Source organism: Melanerpes formicivorus, unplaced genomic scaffold (assembly GCF_026170545.1).
Source record: "Melanerpes formicivorus ecotype bairdi unplaced genomic scaffold, bMelFor1.0.p_v2 SCAF_62, whole genome shotgun sequence".
Taxonomy (NCBI): domain Eukaryota; kingdom Metazoa; phylum Chordata; class Aves; order Piciformes; family Picidae; genus Melanerpes; species Melanerpes formicivorus.
The window spans coordinates 4,350,458-4,366,893 of NW_027142414.1; the positions used below are offsets into that span (position 1 = coordinate 4,350,458).

A 16,436-nucleotide genomic window follows, 5' to 3' on the forward strand; every position below is an offset into this window, starting at 1 on the left:
TTTTTTTTCTTGGTAAGCTTGACAATAGAGTGAAGTCTGCCATTTGAAAAGCTGATCTAGATAGGGCAAATTGAATTTGTGAGCAGAAGTGAAACATCTAAGGTTTCCCTAATTGCATTTATAGTTGAATAATTCAAAGACTAGAGCAAATGAAATAGTGGTGTGGTGCTTTCAGGCCATGATGATGGTGGTCTTGGGCAGCCTTGGCCTTCTAGACTTCCACCTCTGTAGTAACTTCCATCAGTTAGTATGTGAAATTGTCCTGAATTCTGCTGGGGACTTGTTGCTCCCATAGTTAGCTGTTCTTGTTTCTTTGCTAGCTTGGCAGAGTTTCTGTATCCTTGGGAGGTAGCAGCTGCTCCTCAGCGTGCAGCAGGCACATGCTGTGACTTCCCCTTGTTTGCAGTTTTAGCGAGAACTTGTATCAGAGCCCAGTTCCCACAGTATCACGTGAGCTCTGGCACACACACAACTACTGCTGTAAGTATGAGTGTGGAAGAAGAGGTAGTGAAGTGTGGGTGAAAAGTGAGGTGTATACATGCCAGGGAGCAACATGGCCTCTCCTCTGGCAGCATGTTTTGGTTCCACTAAGGAGATCTTTGCCTCTCCTGACTCCTGGTTTTGCTCCTAAAGGCGTGCAGGCTCCATGACTTGTCGGCAAAGCTTTGTCAGCGTGCTGGCTTGCTAGAATGCATGCAACCCTAAGTCCTTGCAGCATTGTTACCTTTAATTATGTAGCCAGGAAAGACTTCTTTCAGATTTATACCCATTCTGTCAAAACAAGTAATTTTAAAACAAATTGTACAGGCTAGTCTGAAGATTCGATGAGCAGGAGGGAGAAAACACATCTGCTCCTAGTTCTGAGACCTGCAGAAGTTTTCACTGAGGGGTGTGGAGAAGCTGAATTTTCTTTAGGAAATACGGCTACTGCCTTCAGAGATCTTCAATAAACTGTTCCTCCCTGAGATAATGCTGTACTTGCAGAAAGAAACCCAAACATCTGCCAGAAATTCAGATATAAAGGGAGGGGTTTTAGAGCTCCTGTGCTGATTAGTTCTCTGTGGGTGGATTTATGAGAATTAGCTGTGATACTGCTGATGCAGTCATAGCATGTACTGCCATGCAGAAAACTGGAAACAAAGTCATAGTGAAGATGATGATGTTGACCAGCTTTTCACTAGGGTGACAAGATGTTCCAGCCAGGAGCTTGAAGGAAGAAATGAGTAGTAAGGGATCACATGGCTTGGTAAAGAAATGCAACAGGCTTGATAGGCACAGAGGGAGTCAGGATCACAAGACCTTGGGCAGGGGTGGGTATGTTTGTCTTATTCCACATATGTAGGAGTTTATGGGCTTTTAAAAAATATGTTCATTTTGTGTAGTGTTTCATATTGTACACTGAAGGAGAAGTATGCTGCTTCTTCACACCTGAGTGGGCCAATGTCTCACACATAATTTACACTCTGGTAAAAAGGGATTACAGCCACGTGCATGTGAAGTCATTACTTCCCAAGTGTTACTAAATCTTTCCTTTCTTTCCACTAAACTGGGGCTGTCTCCCTCTTTCTTTTATAGGACCCCTAGGTCAAGGAGACCAGAGGGGCTGCCTGAGCTGTAACTCCTTCAGCAGTTGGCAGACTTCCCCTGCAAAGGGGAAGGGACTTTGCATGTTTTAGTGCATTACCAAGGTTTCACTCTTGATCAGGAAAGACACTTGTTCTGCCCTTCCTGCGCTTTGGTGTCCTAGCAGTGTCCTCAGTCCCTGTTTTCTAAACCAGTAGTGTGTGTTGGCAAAGAATTTAGCATCACCACGTGCTGTTTTAGTATGGTTTAATTAGTTTCATTTCTAGGTCACTGGCAATGAATGTTGCACCTCCCCGTGGCCAAAGCAAATGTTCTGGAAGGGTAACAAGTACAGATTTTCTTCCAGAGATGGAGCTTCACTTTCCAGGTTTGTGGGTTAAGTTCATTACAGTCAAATTTAGGAGCGTCAGAAGTCTCCGTTTACCTGCAAGAGCTGTTTCGCTGACTTTGTCTGGTTTATTTGGGTTACCCAGGTCAATTTTCCTCTCTGTATACAACCTGACTTTCTTGTCGGCAAATGGCAGTTTAACACCGTGGGAAGGCAAAACGCGTCCTACACTCCCTCTTTTCGGGCTGTACGGCGAAACACAAGGGTTATGTCAGGGCGAGGAGTGTCCCCTGCGACCCCTGCTGCTGACCGTGCCGACCCGCGGGTGCCCTGCCCCCGGCGGAGCCGGCCTCACCGCGCCCGCCCCCGCAGCCCGTGCGGGTGGGGGCTCGGGTGGGGGCGGGAGCAGCGCGGGAGGCGGAGCCTTGTCGCGGAAGCGGCAGCGGGGCGGACGCTTCCGGGAAGGGCGGGGAGCTGCGGCCCGGCGGCAGCTGCGCTTCTTTTGGGGCCGTTTTCGGGCGGCATCGCGCAGGCAGGAGATCCGATCCTCCCGCGGCGCTCTGCCTCTCCCCGGTCGGCCGGGCCCGAGGAGCCGCCGCCATGCACGACGCCTTCGAGCATGTGCCGATCCTGGAGAAGCTGCCGCTGCAGATCGACTGCCTGGCGGCCTGGGGTGAGCCGGGGGGGGGGGCCCGCGGCAGCCCCGAGCCGCTCCCCTCTCCTATCACGGGCGGCCGGGACGCCCCGTCAGCCGTTCTTCGGGCCTGCTGCACCCTGTCCTGCCCCCCTGTACCCGGGAGCGGTGGCGGGGTGGGCTGTGGCCCAGCTGCCTCGCAGGCCTGGGCGTACGGAGGAGCAGGAGCGTTTCCCCGGTTTTGGGCTGGTTGCGTTGTCTTTACTGTCTGCGGCGGGGGGGCTGCTGGGGCCGAGCTCCGCACGGGGGGTGCCGGCGGGCGGCTGCCATGATCCCCAGTGCGGGCACCGTGTTCGACTCGTTCCTTGCTAAAAATGAGTCCCCTGTGTTGTGCCTTAAATTTCTCATGGAAGACAGCGGTGTGCTCGAGTCTTCTGTTAAGGATCGGTTGACTTGTGTTAATGATGTATAAATGTAGGTTATGTTCTGGAGCGCACTTGACAGTCAAGATTTTGGTCAGGTGATGGCAGCAGCTGTAGTAATGATAAGGCTTGATAAGGCTTTTCCAACTGCTTGAGAGTTTCCATCACATGTACAGCCAGAGCAGGCAGGGTACTGGTCGTTCAAAATTGTAGACGCTAGAACTGTGACTCCTTTAACCTGTTTTAAGACCAAAATTATAGCCTGAATGGTAGTGCCACGTTTAAATATGGCTTGTTTATGCTAGGGTTATGTAGTAGAGAAGATAGGAAGGCAGGTTATTCCTGCCTTGGGGCTTTTATCTGCTTGGAAAGCATTTATTTTGCAGAAGTAGAAAAAACCCTCTACAGCCTGTGACAGTATGGTGGTGTAAAAAAAGCTGTAATTCTGGCTCCATAACTTTTCTACCAAACAGTGGAAAAAAGGTCTCAGAGGAAACAAGATTTTAGTGAAATACAAGTATCTTCAGTAATCAGGGAGTGATGTAGAAATAATTACTTGTATGTGCTTCTTTCCTGTATGATCTTTATCAAGGAGGAAGAATTTCAGTTACATTTGGTGTCCAATGAAGATACTTTTTTTTGTATGCTCTTATGGTAGTTTTAGGCTGTGCCTTTAAAATATTTCACAGACCTTAAACAGCAAGTGGTAGAGTGCAAATGAATCACTTTTTGGGTGTAAAAAGGAAAATAAGGATAGTTCTAAACAATCCTCTTGGAGAGATATCTACCGTAAGATTTACCTTGCAAAACAATTTCTTGCTTTGTTGGGCTGGGAGATACTAACTTTATGCTTCTGCTTGACTTTGCTGCGTTGTTTTGGCTAAGTTCTAACTTCTCTGCTCTGTCTCTTGTCCTTTTGCGTACAGGAGGGTAAGGGTAAGGCAGGGAGGGAGAAGCTGTTAGCAGCACCCCTGGTCTTTGACCAAGGGGGTCCTTGTGCTGTTTATTAATTGTAAATACCTGTAAATATTGTAAGTATTGTATATTTGTACATATTCATTGCATTCCATTGTAAGTTGTAGTTCTGCTTGTAAATACAGCTTCCATTTGCTTCCACCTGCGGTGGTCTGGCAAATTTAATGTTGTGGGGAGAATTTTCAACCCACCACAGCTGTAAGTGCTTTAAATAGGAAGAGTCTGAAGTGTTGCCACAGAGTATTTTTTAAAAAAGTTCTTTTTTATAAGTATTGAATGACTGTTGGTTTGCCAAGTAATACAAATACCATTGAAGCAAAGCTGCCACTGCACTTCCAGGCATTGCTGACTGTTTTCAGAGTTGTTACAAAAATTGTCTCTTTACAAAAAATACCTGTGCAAACCAACCCACATAGAGCCTGTTTTTCTTCCTGACAATTCTTCCCATTATGAAGTACTGTTCCTCCTTGGGAGATAGCAATGTCTGAAGAAGAGTTTATTGCCTCTTTTGATTGCACCAAACGTGCAATGCTTTGCTTCCTGAGCTTTGTCTCAACAAGTGGTATGTTTAGGCCATACTCTGTGCTTTATTGCTAGATCTTTGACCGTTCTCTCCTGAGAATGAAAGCTATTTCCACCAGAGAGATAATTGGAGATGTGTGTTGTCACCACAGAAAGTCCTCTTTGGCATTTGTAACAAGGTTCCAAGTGTTCTGATAAATGAAACTTGGTTGGGATGGGCAATCTTTGTTGAAATTAATTAGACTCTCTCTCCTCCATCTTTGTAGAGGAATGGCTCCTTGTTGGCACCAAACAAGGGCATCTTCTGCTTTACAGGATCAAGAAAGATATAGGTAAGTTGATTTGAAGAATGGCACAAAAAGTTGATGGTGGTTTTATTTTCTGCACTTCAAGAGGTTGTAGTGACATGAACACAAAAGATGATTAATTGCTGTTTTTTTTCCTACATAGATTTTAATGATTATTTGTGTGGTATCTTTGAAAGCATACATACCATCTATCAGTTGTGCAAGAAAGATAGCAAGTAACTTCAACCTTTTCTCTGTTTTGAAGTATGTTTTATATCAGGTCTCTATGTGTTTGAATTTATATTAGTATACATTTTGTGGATACAATGCACAAACATGCACAAAAACAGTGCAGTGTGCTAGTTGCCAGATGCTTGATGTTTCCCTTTGATAATGAAGGACTGGATTAGTGAAAGGGCAGCTTTATTTAGTGGGTTCATGAGGATCAAGAGATGGGGAAGAGGGGTCCCTCCTAGTTAGTTCTGTGATGGATGTACTTTTTTCTCTGCTTCTTTGACTGTCCTAAGTGTTCCTAGTCTGTACTAGAGATGCCTCAAATAAAACTCTGCTATTTTTGGTTAAAATCGATTTTCACTGAACAGATGTGCATTTCACATTGTCTGCCATTGTGTAGAAAGTGGTGTTATTGATCATAGTAATGTTGTGGGGCAGGAAAGAAAAAAGCAAACATACCTTTCCAAGTTCCTTAGTTCTTGTCACAATGTTCTGTTGTAGCTACTTGGATTCTAGAGACTGCATTCAGCTTGCTTTTTCTGATAATAGTAGGCTGTCTGTTCCAACCAGAACATGCTAGTCTTGAGTTGCTAGTGTCTTATCTCACGTGGTAAATTTCTCCCCCTTTTTTGCATCAATGCCAGGAGAGGTTATGTCATCAGAAAGTGTCTGTAAGTCTTTATCCCTAAACCTCCTTTTAAATCCCTGTGGTGTAGTGTTTATTCCTTGTCTGCTTTGCAGTGGTGTGCCCTGTAGCAATTTAAAATGCTGATAATCGATTGGTATGGATAAAGTCTTTATGGGTGGCTTTGTATCCCTGGGTTTCAAAGCATTTAAAAGCAATTTCTGTAACCTAAAATCCCAGCAAAAATCCAACTGTTGATGAGGCCCATGGATGGGCACAAGAAGTGTAATTTACATTTCCACCTGACTATGTAGAAGACATTCTGATGCATATAGCTATGAAGTAAAAGCACAGGCATGTTAAAACAGTCATTCTTACAGTGTTAAAGTGGCCAAGTTTGCTTTCATAGTTCTTTGTAATTTGTTTAATGTGAGATATATTCAGTCATAAATTTAAGGGCAGCTTCAGCTTACATGCTCTCTCAAACCTTTCTGGTAGGTTGCAATAGGTTTGAAGTGACACTGGAGAAATCCAACAAGAACTTCTCCAAAAAGATTCAGCAGGTAAGAAATAACCATCTGCTTTATGTGGGGACAGCTTTCCAGTATTTTCAGCCAAGAAATGAAATATCAAAAGTACTCCTGGAATCTCTACTAAATTTAACAACAGATTTCCCCCAAACTATAGATTCTTCTGGGTCATCACAGCCTGGTATTTTTACCCAGTCTTCCCATAACAGGAATAAGCTTGGTTGGGTTGCTGAAGCAGAAAGCAAAGGATTGGAACTTACAGGTTTATTTTTGGCTTTTGTGGGAATGCTGTTGTTTTGCAGTAGGTCTTCAGCTGTTCTGAGAATATTTGTTAAAATGATGGCAACAGACTATAATAGAAAAATTGACTGTTAGATAAAATGCTACAGGGATGTGAATGTAATTATGTAATTCCTCTTCTTTGGACTGGAAAATGAAACTGATTATCTCCTTCCAATCTTACCACTGTTGGTTTTTTTTTTTTTCCCTGAGATCTTTTGCTCATTAATTATATTGATACTCAGGAAAGCAATTACATCAAAGATTATGCAGCCTCTTTTAGCAGCACTGCATGTCCTTTAAAATTAGTTCTGTGCTAGCAGATCTACCACTTATTAGAGCATTTTTTACCAGCTTAGTTTGCAAGCTCTGTTTGCTAGCTTGTGAAAACTTGGGTGTATCTGAAAAGTGTTGAAGTAGCTGCAGGAAGCTTGTGCATAGATAGCTGCCTTGCTATTGTATTGTGTATCATTTTGAGAGTGTCCAGGATGCATTTTCTGTGATCAAGTATCGTTCAGAGGTTTCTATTTGGTAATGGAATCTTTTATTTCAGATTCATGTTGTTTCTCAATTTAAAATCCTGGTCAGTCTATTAGGTAAGTGGAAAAATGTGTTTTAATGTTTCATGAGCTCTTCTTGATGCAGTTTCTTGGCTGGCTACGGCAGCCTTTCCACACATCTGCATAGCAGTCTAGTTGTTGGAAAGTCGTTGGGCAGGAGTTTTTCCCCTTTGCAGAGGAAGCATTATGCACCACAGATCGAGAAGCAGCTTTGCTTGTTGTAAGACAGCTTAGACAACAAAGCATCAAATGCTGTTTTGTGATTAAATATGAAAAAGTACATGCATGCACTAAAGTGTGTGTGTATGTATACACCTCTGTGTATGGTTTGTATTGGCAGGTGTGTACACACACACAGACACTCCACACACACATGTATGTATGTTAGGGACTAAAATCTCTGTTCAAACTTGTTTGGTATCTGGAAGCTATTGTTGATGTGTTAGACCAAATTCAGTATGTATGCAGATGGCAATCTTTTCCTGTCTTGTGAAAGATTTAAGTTTGCTTGTCTCTGGCTATATTTGTTTAGCTTTATGATCTGCCTATGTTGTTTTTTGCTTACCTTGCTACTCTTTTCTCCAAGTCCCAGCTCTTCCAACTCCAGCATGCATAGATTTCTGCTGCCTGCGTCCTCGTGCGTACAAAACCTGACCACAGTACCCTACATCTGCAACTGTTCACTTTCCACTAATTTCAGGAGCCAGTTCAAAATGGTCTTTGTTCATACAATCTTCCATCATGAGCTTGCTCTGCTCTGGCTCGCTTGCTTTCCCTTCCAATCCTACTTCCTCTGCTTGGTTAGCACCTGCTCTCAGTTCCTGTGTGTAATTTTACCAATGCTGGTGTTAATCTTTCTGCATTTGTTGTCTTGTCCTCTTACGTGCCCTAGCACTTTCAGATCTTGGGGAAAGATTCCTTTTCCTTTCTTGAAGCTCTTTGTTTCACAAGTTTTTCTTTTTATGTAAATATAAAATGTGGCAACTTGCTTGAATTAGCAATGAGCTCTATGTGAATTAAGTACTGAATAGTAATAGAAATTTTTGTTTAAAACAGAAAATAACATTTATGTCCATGACCTATTGACATTTCAACAAATCACCACGGTTTCCAAGGCAAAAGGTGCATCTCTCTTCACTTGTGATCTTCAGGTAAGAAGAAGAGCACAGCAGTACGTATGTACTTACTGTTACTAATAAGAGTAACTTATTTATGTTGCTGTATAGATTAGGTTTGCTAATTTTGTGTTACATGCAAGTTGCTTGAGTACCAGTGCTTTTAAAATCAGTACTTACTGGATGTTCAGGCTTTTCTTAAGGCAAGAGTTTTTAATACGGCCACCTTAATTTTCTTCCTGTGCTTCATAAGGAATCTTCCTCTGTTGTGATTTGTAGCCTTTAACTTCTTGCTACAAATCTTCAGGCATTGTTATTCTATAGTGACTTTGACTGTCTTCTGGTTTTGGAAAAGTCCTCTTCAGCATAAAAGCCCTTGCCACTAGCTCATAGAAGTTCCCTTTACCAAGCATCTCCATAATTGCTTTTGTTACACTTTTGTTTGTGTTAAACTGTATTGGCCCAAGTGGTCCCAGGGCAGTTGTGGTAGATTCAGGCTGTAAAAGGATTCCAGAAGCTATAGCAATTCTCTGCTCATATGTTGAGTTTTATTAGAATAGAATAGAATAAGCCAGGTTGGAAGAGACCTTCAAGCTCATCGTGTCCAACATATCATCCAACACTACCTAATCAACTAACCCATGCAACCAAGCACCCTGTCCAGTCTCCTCCTGAACACCTCCAGTGATGGTGATTCCACCACCTCCCCAGGCAGCCCATTCCAGTGGGCAATCACTCTCTCTGTGTAAAACTTTCTCCTGACCTCCAGCCTAAACCTCCCCTGGTGCAGCCTGAGACTGTGTCCTCTTGTTCTGGTGCTAGTTGCCTGGGAGAAGAGACCAACCTCTGCCTGTCTACAACCCCCCTTCAGGTAGCTGTAGAGAGCAATAAGGTCACCCTTGAGTCTCCTCTTCTCTAGGCTAAGCAGCCCCAGCTCCTTCTGTTCTAGGGAGTTTCTCATTGAGAAACTGTGTTCATTATCTGTATTCATTATCAGAAGAGATGTCCTAGCGCTGTTGATCAGTTTTTAGGTCTTTGCCCATGGAAGCATAGTGTTAAATATTTTCTAGTAAGAACTTAGAGATTTCTAGGTGTTAAAATTGTGATGTCTTCTAAAGCACTTTTAAATCAGATCATCCCAAACTGCTTTGTTTTTGTGTGTACAGGCACTTAGCTTTGCTAGTATTTCTCACTGGGAAACTTTCCCAGTAGGCTAAAGTATTAAAACAGCTATTAGTGTTTTCATCTGCCAGTAGAACCCGTTCTGTGCCTTGTTCCATTTCCTCACCTCTCCTATACTGCAGAGAGTTCAAGTTATTTATTCTAGTAAGAGTTCTATTTATTTATTCTATTATTTATTCTATTCTGTTTATTCTAGCCTTCAGGGCTGGGCTGATAGCTCTCTTCTGTTCATGTCTTTGTTACTCTTTTATTTCTTTTTGTTTTCTGGACATCACAATCCCTGCCAAAGTTCATTTTTACGTATCCATACCCCCTTCTCTCTGCCCTTCCTTGTTTAGGGAATGCCCTTCTGGCATGGATGAACAAAGCTTTTCTTCGCAGCTGGCAGCCTTGCTTCAGGTTGAGGATTTTATTGGCCTTGTTTTATCTTACTTGCCTCATAGCTTTTAAGTGCCTCTGAGTTGTGTCTGTCTGTTTCCACAGCAATCAAAGACAGGGGAAGAGGTGCTGAGAATGTGCGTGGCAGTGCGGAAGAAGTTGCAACTCTATTTTTGGAAGGACAGAGAGTTCCATGAACTGCAAGTGAGTTGTGTTGTTTCTGTGGTCTAGCATGTCTCACCAGGGAGTATAGTTGCTCTTTAATGCTTCCTCTGCAGTCCCTGTTGCTTGCAGACAGTGCTGACTTTCAAAGCACTGACTCCGTCTGCTCCTGCATTGATTTAATAATGAATCAACAAATCAGTGAAAATACCTGGTTGAAATCTTTGTTAATGGCTTTAGTATGGTTCCATGAATTAAATCAAGGACTGTGTTCTATATATTGTAACGTTCTGGGTGCAGTGCACTTGTAAATCAGTGAAGTGCATCAGTGTGCAGTCTCTGTAAATGTAACCCTAACAATAACAGTGTGGCACTGGGTCCGCTCCTGCTCACAAGTTTTCAGGTATATCTTTAAGTCAGAAGGTAGTTATCGACAGCAAGCACAGAGAGCTGCAGTTGTGATAACCAGAATGATAATAACCAATGGAAGTGGGTAGAGAATTTTTCAGCTATACTGCTCTTCCAGGATCTTGCCAGCTAACTCAGAGCGTGTGCATGAATCCAGCCTTTTAGTTGAATACTGCCATTTCTTGACCAGCAGAAACTGGATGTGTTTGTTGGGCAGTGTGGTGTCAATGGCAGTGCTGCCTGTTCCACTCTGTGTTGCTGGATTTGACTTGTGTTTTAATTTTGTGACAGCCATTTTAATGTGTTTTTCTCAGGGGGACTTCAGTGTACCTGATGTACCAAAGTCTATGGCCTGGTGTGAAAACTCCATCTGTGTTGGCTTTAAGAGGGATTATTACCTGATAAGGGTAAGACTGGGGTTTTGGTCTTCCACAGCTTTTGATATTAAAGTTATTTTGAAAAACATCTAAATTTTTTTTTTCTTTATTATCCTAGGTGGATGGGAAAGGATCCATCAAGGAACTCTTTCCCACAGGGAAGCAGCTGGAACCATTGGTAGCTCCTGTAGCAGACGGGAAAGTTGCAGTTGGCCAAGATGATCTAACAGTTGTGCTCAATGAAGAAGGAGTCTGTACTCAGAAATGTGCCTTGAATTGGACAGATATTCCTATAGCCATGGGTGAGAATCACAGTAACTCCTAAAAAAATGTGCTTTTTTTCACTCCTTTGTACATGACAAAATTGTCCCATTCCCAGGCTTTAGAAACTGCCTGGGTTTGAAGTGTGATGGTTTCTAAAGTGTCTCAGGTTGTACTCTGTGGAAGGTCTCCTGGTTAATTTTGTTTCTTCCCCTTCTTTGTTTGTAGTCTCTACATCTGTCTCCTCAGAAAATCAACATTCTATATCTTTTACAAAGGAAGACAGTTTGAAATGGATGGTAGTGTTAAAGCACTGTAGTTCTTCTGGGCACCTCAGTGCCATAGCAGTTCCTTATGTAGAAAGGAGAACAAAAAGCCCGCTGGCAGTGTTGGGAATTGAGTTCTGCTTTTAATAAGCAGAAAAGGGATGCATTTCAGGGGATGGGGGGTGGGAAGTGGAATAACAAGAAATTGAAGGGAAGCCCTGCTTCAAGTCATGTCTTGTTTCAAAGAATATTTGAGAATGGTCAACCTGCATTTTTCCCTTGCTCCACTAATAGAACACCAGCCTCCCTACATCATTGCTGTTCTGCCAAGGTACGTGGAGATCCGCACTTTCGAACCTCGGCTGCTGGTACAGAGTATTGAGCTGCAGAGGCCACGCTTCATCACCTCTGGAGGGTATTGAGTATTGCTGAGTATTACTTTTGTTGGGCTATGTGTGTGACAGCACTCTGAAAAATAGGGAGCAGAAGAGCTTTTCTAATTAGAATAGAATAAACCAGGTTGGAAGAGACCAAGATCATCACATCCAACCCATCATTCAGCACCATCAAATCCACTAAACGATGGCACCAAGCACCCCATCCAGTCTCTTCCTAAACACCTCCAGTGATGGTGACTTCACCACCTTCCCATTCCACTGGCCAATCACTCTCTCTGTGAAGAACTTCTTCCTAACATCCAGCCTAAACCTCCCCTGGTGCAGCTTGAGACTGTGTCCTCTTGTTCTGGTGCTGGTTGCCTGGGAGAAGAGACCAGCCCCTGCCTGTCTACAACTTCCCTTCAGGTAGTTGTAGAGAGCAATAAGGTCTCCTCTGACCCTCCTCTTCATCAGGCTAAGCAACCCCAGCTCCTTCAGCCTTTCCTCATAAGGCTTGTGCTCCAAACCCCTCACCATCTCGCTCAGCTCAAGACCTAGCAGTGAAGCAGTCCATTGTTTTTTTTTTTATGAACAGATGAGCAGAGTGCATACCTTCTGGAGTAAGTGACAGAGTATCTTTGAGAGTTTCTCATCACTGGAGATAGTTTTCTGCTTTGCAGTATTTCTTAGGTTGCCCTTGTATGTAATTGATGTATGTGTGTATTAGGAAGGATTGTTGTTGTTTTGTTTTGTTTTTCTTCTTTTTTTTGATAGTGTTGCTTCTTAGTGCTGCAGTTTAGTAACTGACCTTTTTATCTCCTTTACAGCACAAATATTATTTATGTAGCAAGTAATCACTTTGTTTGGCGGCTCATACCGGTGTCCATAGCCACACAGATCCAGCAGCTTCTGCAGGACAAGCAGTTTGAGTTGGCTTTGCAGTTGGCAGTAAGTACTCAAAACCCTTGAGGTTTGCAGCACGTGCACTTGTTCAGAAGCACACAAAAGGATGTTTACTGTAGCTAGTGCAAGAATTTTAACCTCCCTATTATCTGCTTTGCACAAACTGGTGAACTCTAGCCTTTTTTTGAGGTAAGTTTTAGTTTTGTGCTGCTGCTTCTCCACGTTGACCTACTGTGGTTTAGGTTTTGAGATATCCTGTATGTGAACAATTTTCTGTCAGCTGTTTAATTGGCAACTTTCTTTTAGTCCAACTGGCTTCAGAGTCTTCAGACTGCTTGTAAATAGTTTTGCTAGTTGTGTGTTTTGTTTTGTCAAATGACCAGATTTTCTTGTAGTGGCCCTCCATATTAGTCCTGAAAGAATAATTTCTCAAAGGTGCTGAAGCAGGATGTTCAGTCATACTGCTCTTCCTGTTCTAGATTTTCTGGTTGCCAGAAACTTCACTGGAACTATACTGAAATGTGTTAGTTGCATTTTTGTGTTGCTGACATGCAAATAAATTTATCAAAGGCAAATGATTGAAGACATAGTTGCTTTGATAGGCAAGTATGTAGATAACCAGAGGTAGCTTTCAAGACTTACAGGTTATCTCTGAGGCAGTAAGCATAACGTCTGAGGATCACCATCAGAGGTGTTAATTTTGGAAGGTTACCTTTTTAGTTCTTGTTCTTTCCAAAGGATGGTAATACTGAGTGTTTCCTTCTCATTTATGAGACCCAAGAGTTTCTGATGTTCCTTAATTTACATGTGTGCAGGAAATGAAGGATGATTCAGATAGTGAGAAGCGACAACAAATTCACCACATAAAGAATCTCTTCGCCTTCAACCTCTTCTGCCAGAAGCGCTTTGATGAATCCATGCAAGTTTTTGCCAAGCTTGGTACAGGTAAATGCTTGGGCTACCATTGAGATAGCTAGGTTAGAAGGAATAAAATGAAGTTCACAGTCTATTGTGTGGGGTTTTTTGTTTGTTTGCTGGGGTTTTTTTTCAGGTTTTTGTTTCTAGTGTTGTCTTGTGCAGAGCAGTGCTCGGGGAATGGCAGATAGCCAAAGCAGCTAGTTAGCTTTCATTTGTGAGGCTGATTATAGTACTAAATTAACTTCACTCAGTGAGTTAAATCATGAATTTGCCCTTTGTGCAGAAGATAATTCTGTTGTAGGCTGTCTTACAGCATGCAAAGCGTGTACACAGACCTTTAAAGATGAAGGTTTCGGCACCTGCCAAGAGCCTACTTGCAACTTGGAATGCAAAATAAAGAATATCTGTGGTCTGAGTTGAAGGATTTAGCAAATCTAAACTGAGGACCCTTAACCCTGTTTCCTGGCCCAAGCTGCTGAAGTCAGAAAGGTTTTCTGTGCTTTTGGAAGTCAAAATAATCTCTGATGCTTTTCCTCTAGTTTATACAAGGACTATTGGAGGAACACCTAAAGACTGGACTGTACCATAGAAGAATTCTGTAGACTGAGATTGTTTTATTGGTGACATGTCCCTTGTGCATTTTAACCTCTAACTTCTACTTGTTTTGATGATGCTACAAAGACTGAGAAGTCAGAATATTTTGGTGTTAAATTAGAGGAAAGTAATTTTGACTTTGCTTAAACTCAATGAAAATGAATGCTCATTAGTTACAGATGGTGATGGACAGTTCTTGTTTCAAAAGCACAATAAATCTTCTACGAACAAGCAGTATTTTAAGAGAAATCCTGTCCTCCTGCAAGAGCTGTTAATGCTGGGATTCTGTAGGAAGAGGATTTTAACAGGGGCAGGTACTCCAAGTGTGCCAAGTGCATAGACTGGAACTTGTGCTTGGGCTTTGAAACAGTCTTTCTCTTGCTTCTTTTGCCCTGGTTTAGGTTCTTTTCTGTAATAAGCAAATAATGTTGTCTGAAGTCTGTTGGAAAACTGAGCTTGCTCAAAGATCACACATGTTTAAGAGTTTGCAAAAATGATGTTATGAATGGTTACTAATACTAGTTATTTTTTGCTTAGATCCCACTCATGTGATGGGTCTGTATCCCGACCTCCTGCCCACAGATTACAGGAAACAGCTACAGTACCCCAACCCCCTGCCAGGGCTCTCTGGGGCAGAGCTGGAAAAGGCACATTTAGCTCTCATAGACTACTTAACTCAAGTGAGTGCTCCTGTGTCTGTTTTTAGAGCAGGGTTATTCAGTTTCAGCATTCTTCGTTGGTTGTTTTTGATGTGCAGGATGCAGTAAGCCTACTCCAGCTCATGCTAACCTTAATGGGCTGTCTTTGTAGTTGGAAAATATGGCAGCAGCTCCTGAGAAAGCAGGGGAAGGTGTTGCCCCAGACATGTGGGAGACATCAGGTGTGAGTTTTGTGAGGACTGGATGAAACTTATTTATGGACCTGATCTGACTATGAGTCCAGTATTTTATTTCTAGCATCCTTCTGAAGAGGACTTAAGCTCTTGATCTTTCTGGTTTTGGTGACTTGTCAAGGACACTATCCAGGAGAGAGATCAAAAGCATGCATTAAATAGTGGAACAGAAGGCAGTGGGTACTTCAAGTTCCTGTCCTCTTTATTTTGTTGCAATTGGAATCTGAATTGTTAGGCTGCTGTTCTCGGGAGACTAAAAGGAAGCTTGTGTCTGAAGGAGGATAGTTTTTTTGTGCCTAGCAGTTCAACATCTAAATTGTTCCCTAAATTTTTAAATGTCTGATAAAATATCTCTGTTCAGGTTAGGTTTCCTACTGACTAGTTTCTCAGGACTCTGGTTGTCTTGTGAAACTTAATTTTGCAACCCAAATGCATCTAACCTGAATGTGGTTAGAAAGGTGATGTGTTGAGTAGTTAACAACAAAAAGGTTTTAGGAAACAATTGATTGAAAGAAGTTACTAACTTGGTTTAATTTAGTCTTTCTACTTGGTGGGTTATGTTTGCTGTGGTGGGGTGGAAAATTCATGGCTTTTTCCTGTTAAATTTTTCATTTGATGCCCTGCAGAAAAGAAGTCAGTTGGTGAAGAAGCTAAATGATTCTGACCATCAGTCCAGTACTTCACCCCTTATGGAAGGAACACCCACTATCAAGTCCAAAAAGAAGCTGCTACAAATCATTGATACCACCCTACTAAAGTGTTACCTCCATGTGAGTTTTTGCCTTACCTAGAGGCCTTTCCTTTATCATACAAGCTCTGTTAGAGGTACAGACTAACATGTTTAAGGAGGATAAGGAGCTACTTCAGAATTTCTCATACAGCTATCTGTATTTGGTCTAGAAACAAACTGTGGAACTTTGGTATTCGTGAATTAGCTCACTGGTCAGGAAGAAAGTAGATGTGTCTGATTTCTGTATTTCTGATGCTGTCTCTGTCAAAAGAATGTGGTTACACCTGTGAATTTTGATGTTCTAATGAGTACTTCTTGTGTTGCCTTGTACTATTTAATGCAGGACAGTACAATCTTAGGTTGGACTTGACAATCTCTGAGGTCTTTTCCAATCTGGTTGATTCTGTGATCTTTGCTGTGAAGAATGTCTTTCAAAGCTGACCTGTGTTCTTGAAAAGGAATAGCTCTAATGTGTTGTTGTCTTCTTATCTCAACAAATTATGGAAATGATGATGCACGTAACTCTGAGGTGTTAAGCTGTCACTTTTGTTATGCTATAAGGCTTTTTTATTAGAATAGAATAAACCAGGTTGTTTTCTTCCCTCCCTCCCTCCTCCTAATTCACCTTTTATACTAAAAAATTTAGGAGGTCCACATTAAAAGTATGTCTCAGTGCTCTGGTTTTGCTTGCAGACAAACGTGGCACTGGTGGCACCATTGCTACGTCTGGAGAACAATCACTGCCACATTGAGGAGAGTGAACATGTGCTGAAGAAGGCACACAAATACAGTGAGCTGATAATACTCTATGAGAAGAAAGGTCTGCATGAGAAAGGTAGGTATGAGATTGGGATGGGGAGTAGAGAAGGGATAGGAGCATTTATTCCTAGCAT

General features: G+C 42.3%; 1 protein-coding gene across 3 annotated transcripts in view; it reads left to right on the forward strand.

The window, feature by feature from the left end:
- Positions 1-2,412: 2,412 nt before the first annotated feature.
- Positions 2,413-16,436, forward strand: part of VPS39 (VPS39 subunit of HOPS complex) — a 28,963-nt gene continuing 14,939 nt past the window's right edge. The window contains exons 1-15 of one of the 3 annotated variants that reach the window (XM_068162252.1): positions 2,413-2,585; positions 4,732-4,797; positions 5,631-5,657; positions 6,110-6,174; positions 6,974-7,016; positions 8,037-8,131; positions 9,761-9,859; positions 10,540-10,632; positions 10,721-10,904; positions 11,424-11,544; positions 12,334-12,454; positions 13,225-13,354; positions 14,459-14,601; positions 15,440-15,583; positions 16,237-16,378. In XM_068162252.1, coding sequence (XP_068018353.1) covers positions 2,513-2,585; positions 4,732-4,797; positions 5,631-5,657; positions 6,110-6,174; positions 6,974-7,016; positions 8,037-8,131; positions 9,761-9,859; positions 10,540-10,632; positions 10,721-10,904; positions 11,424-11,544; positions 12,334-12,454; positions 13,225-13,354; positions 14,459-14,601; positions 15,440-15,583; positions 16,237-16,378 — 1,546 coding nt within the window. In that variant the 5' untranslated portion in view covers positions 2,413-2,512. The remainder of the gene's footprint in view (positions 2,586-4,731; positions 4,798-5,630; positions 5,658-6,109; positions 6,175-6,973; positions 7,017-8,036; positions 8,132-9,760; positions 9,860-10,539; positions 10,633-10,720; positions 10,905-11,423; positions 11,545-12,333; positions 12,455-13,224; positions 13,355-14,458; positions 14,602-15,439; positions 15,584-16,236; positions 16,379-16,436) is intronic. The other 2 variants (XM_068162249.1, XM_068162251.1) reach the window with 2 other exon arrangements.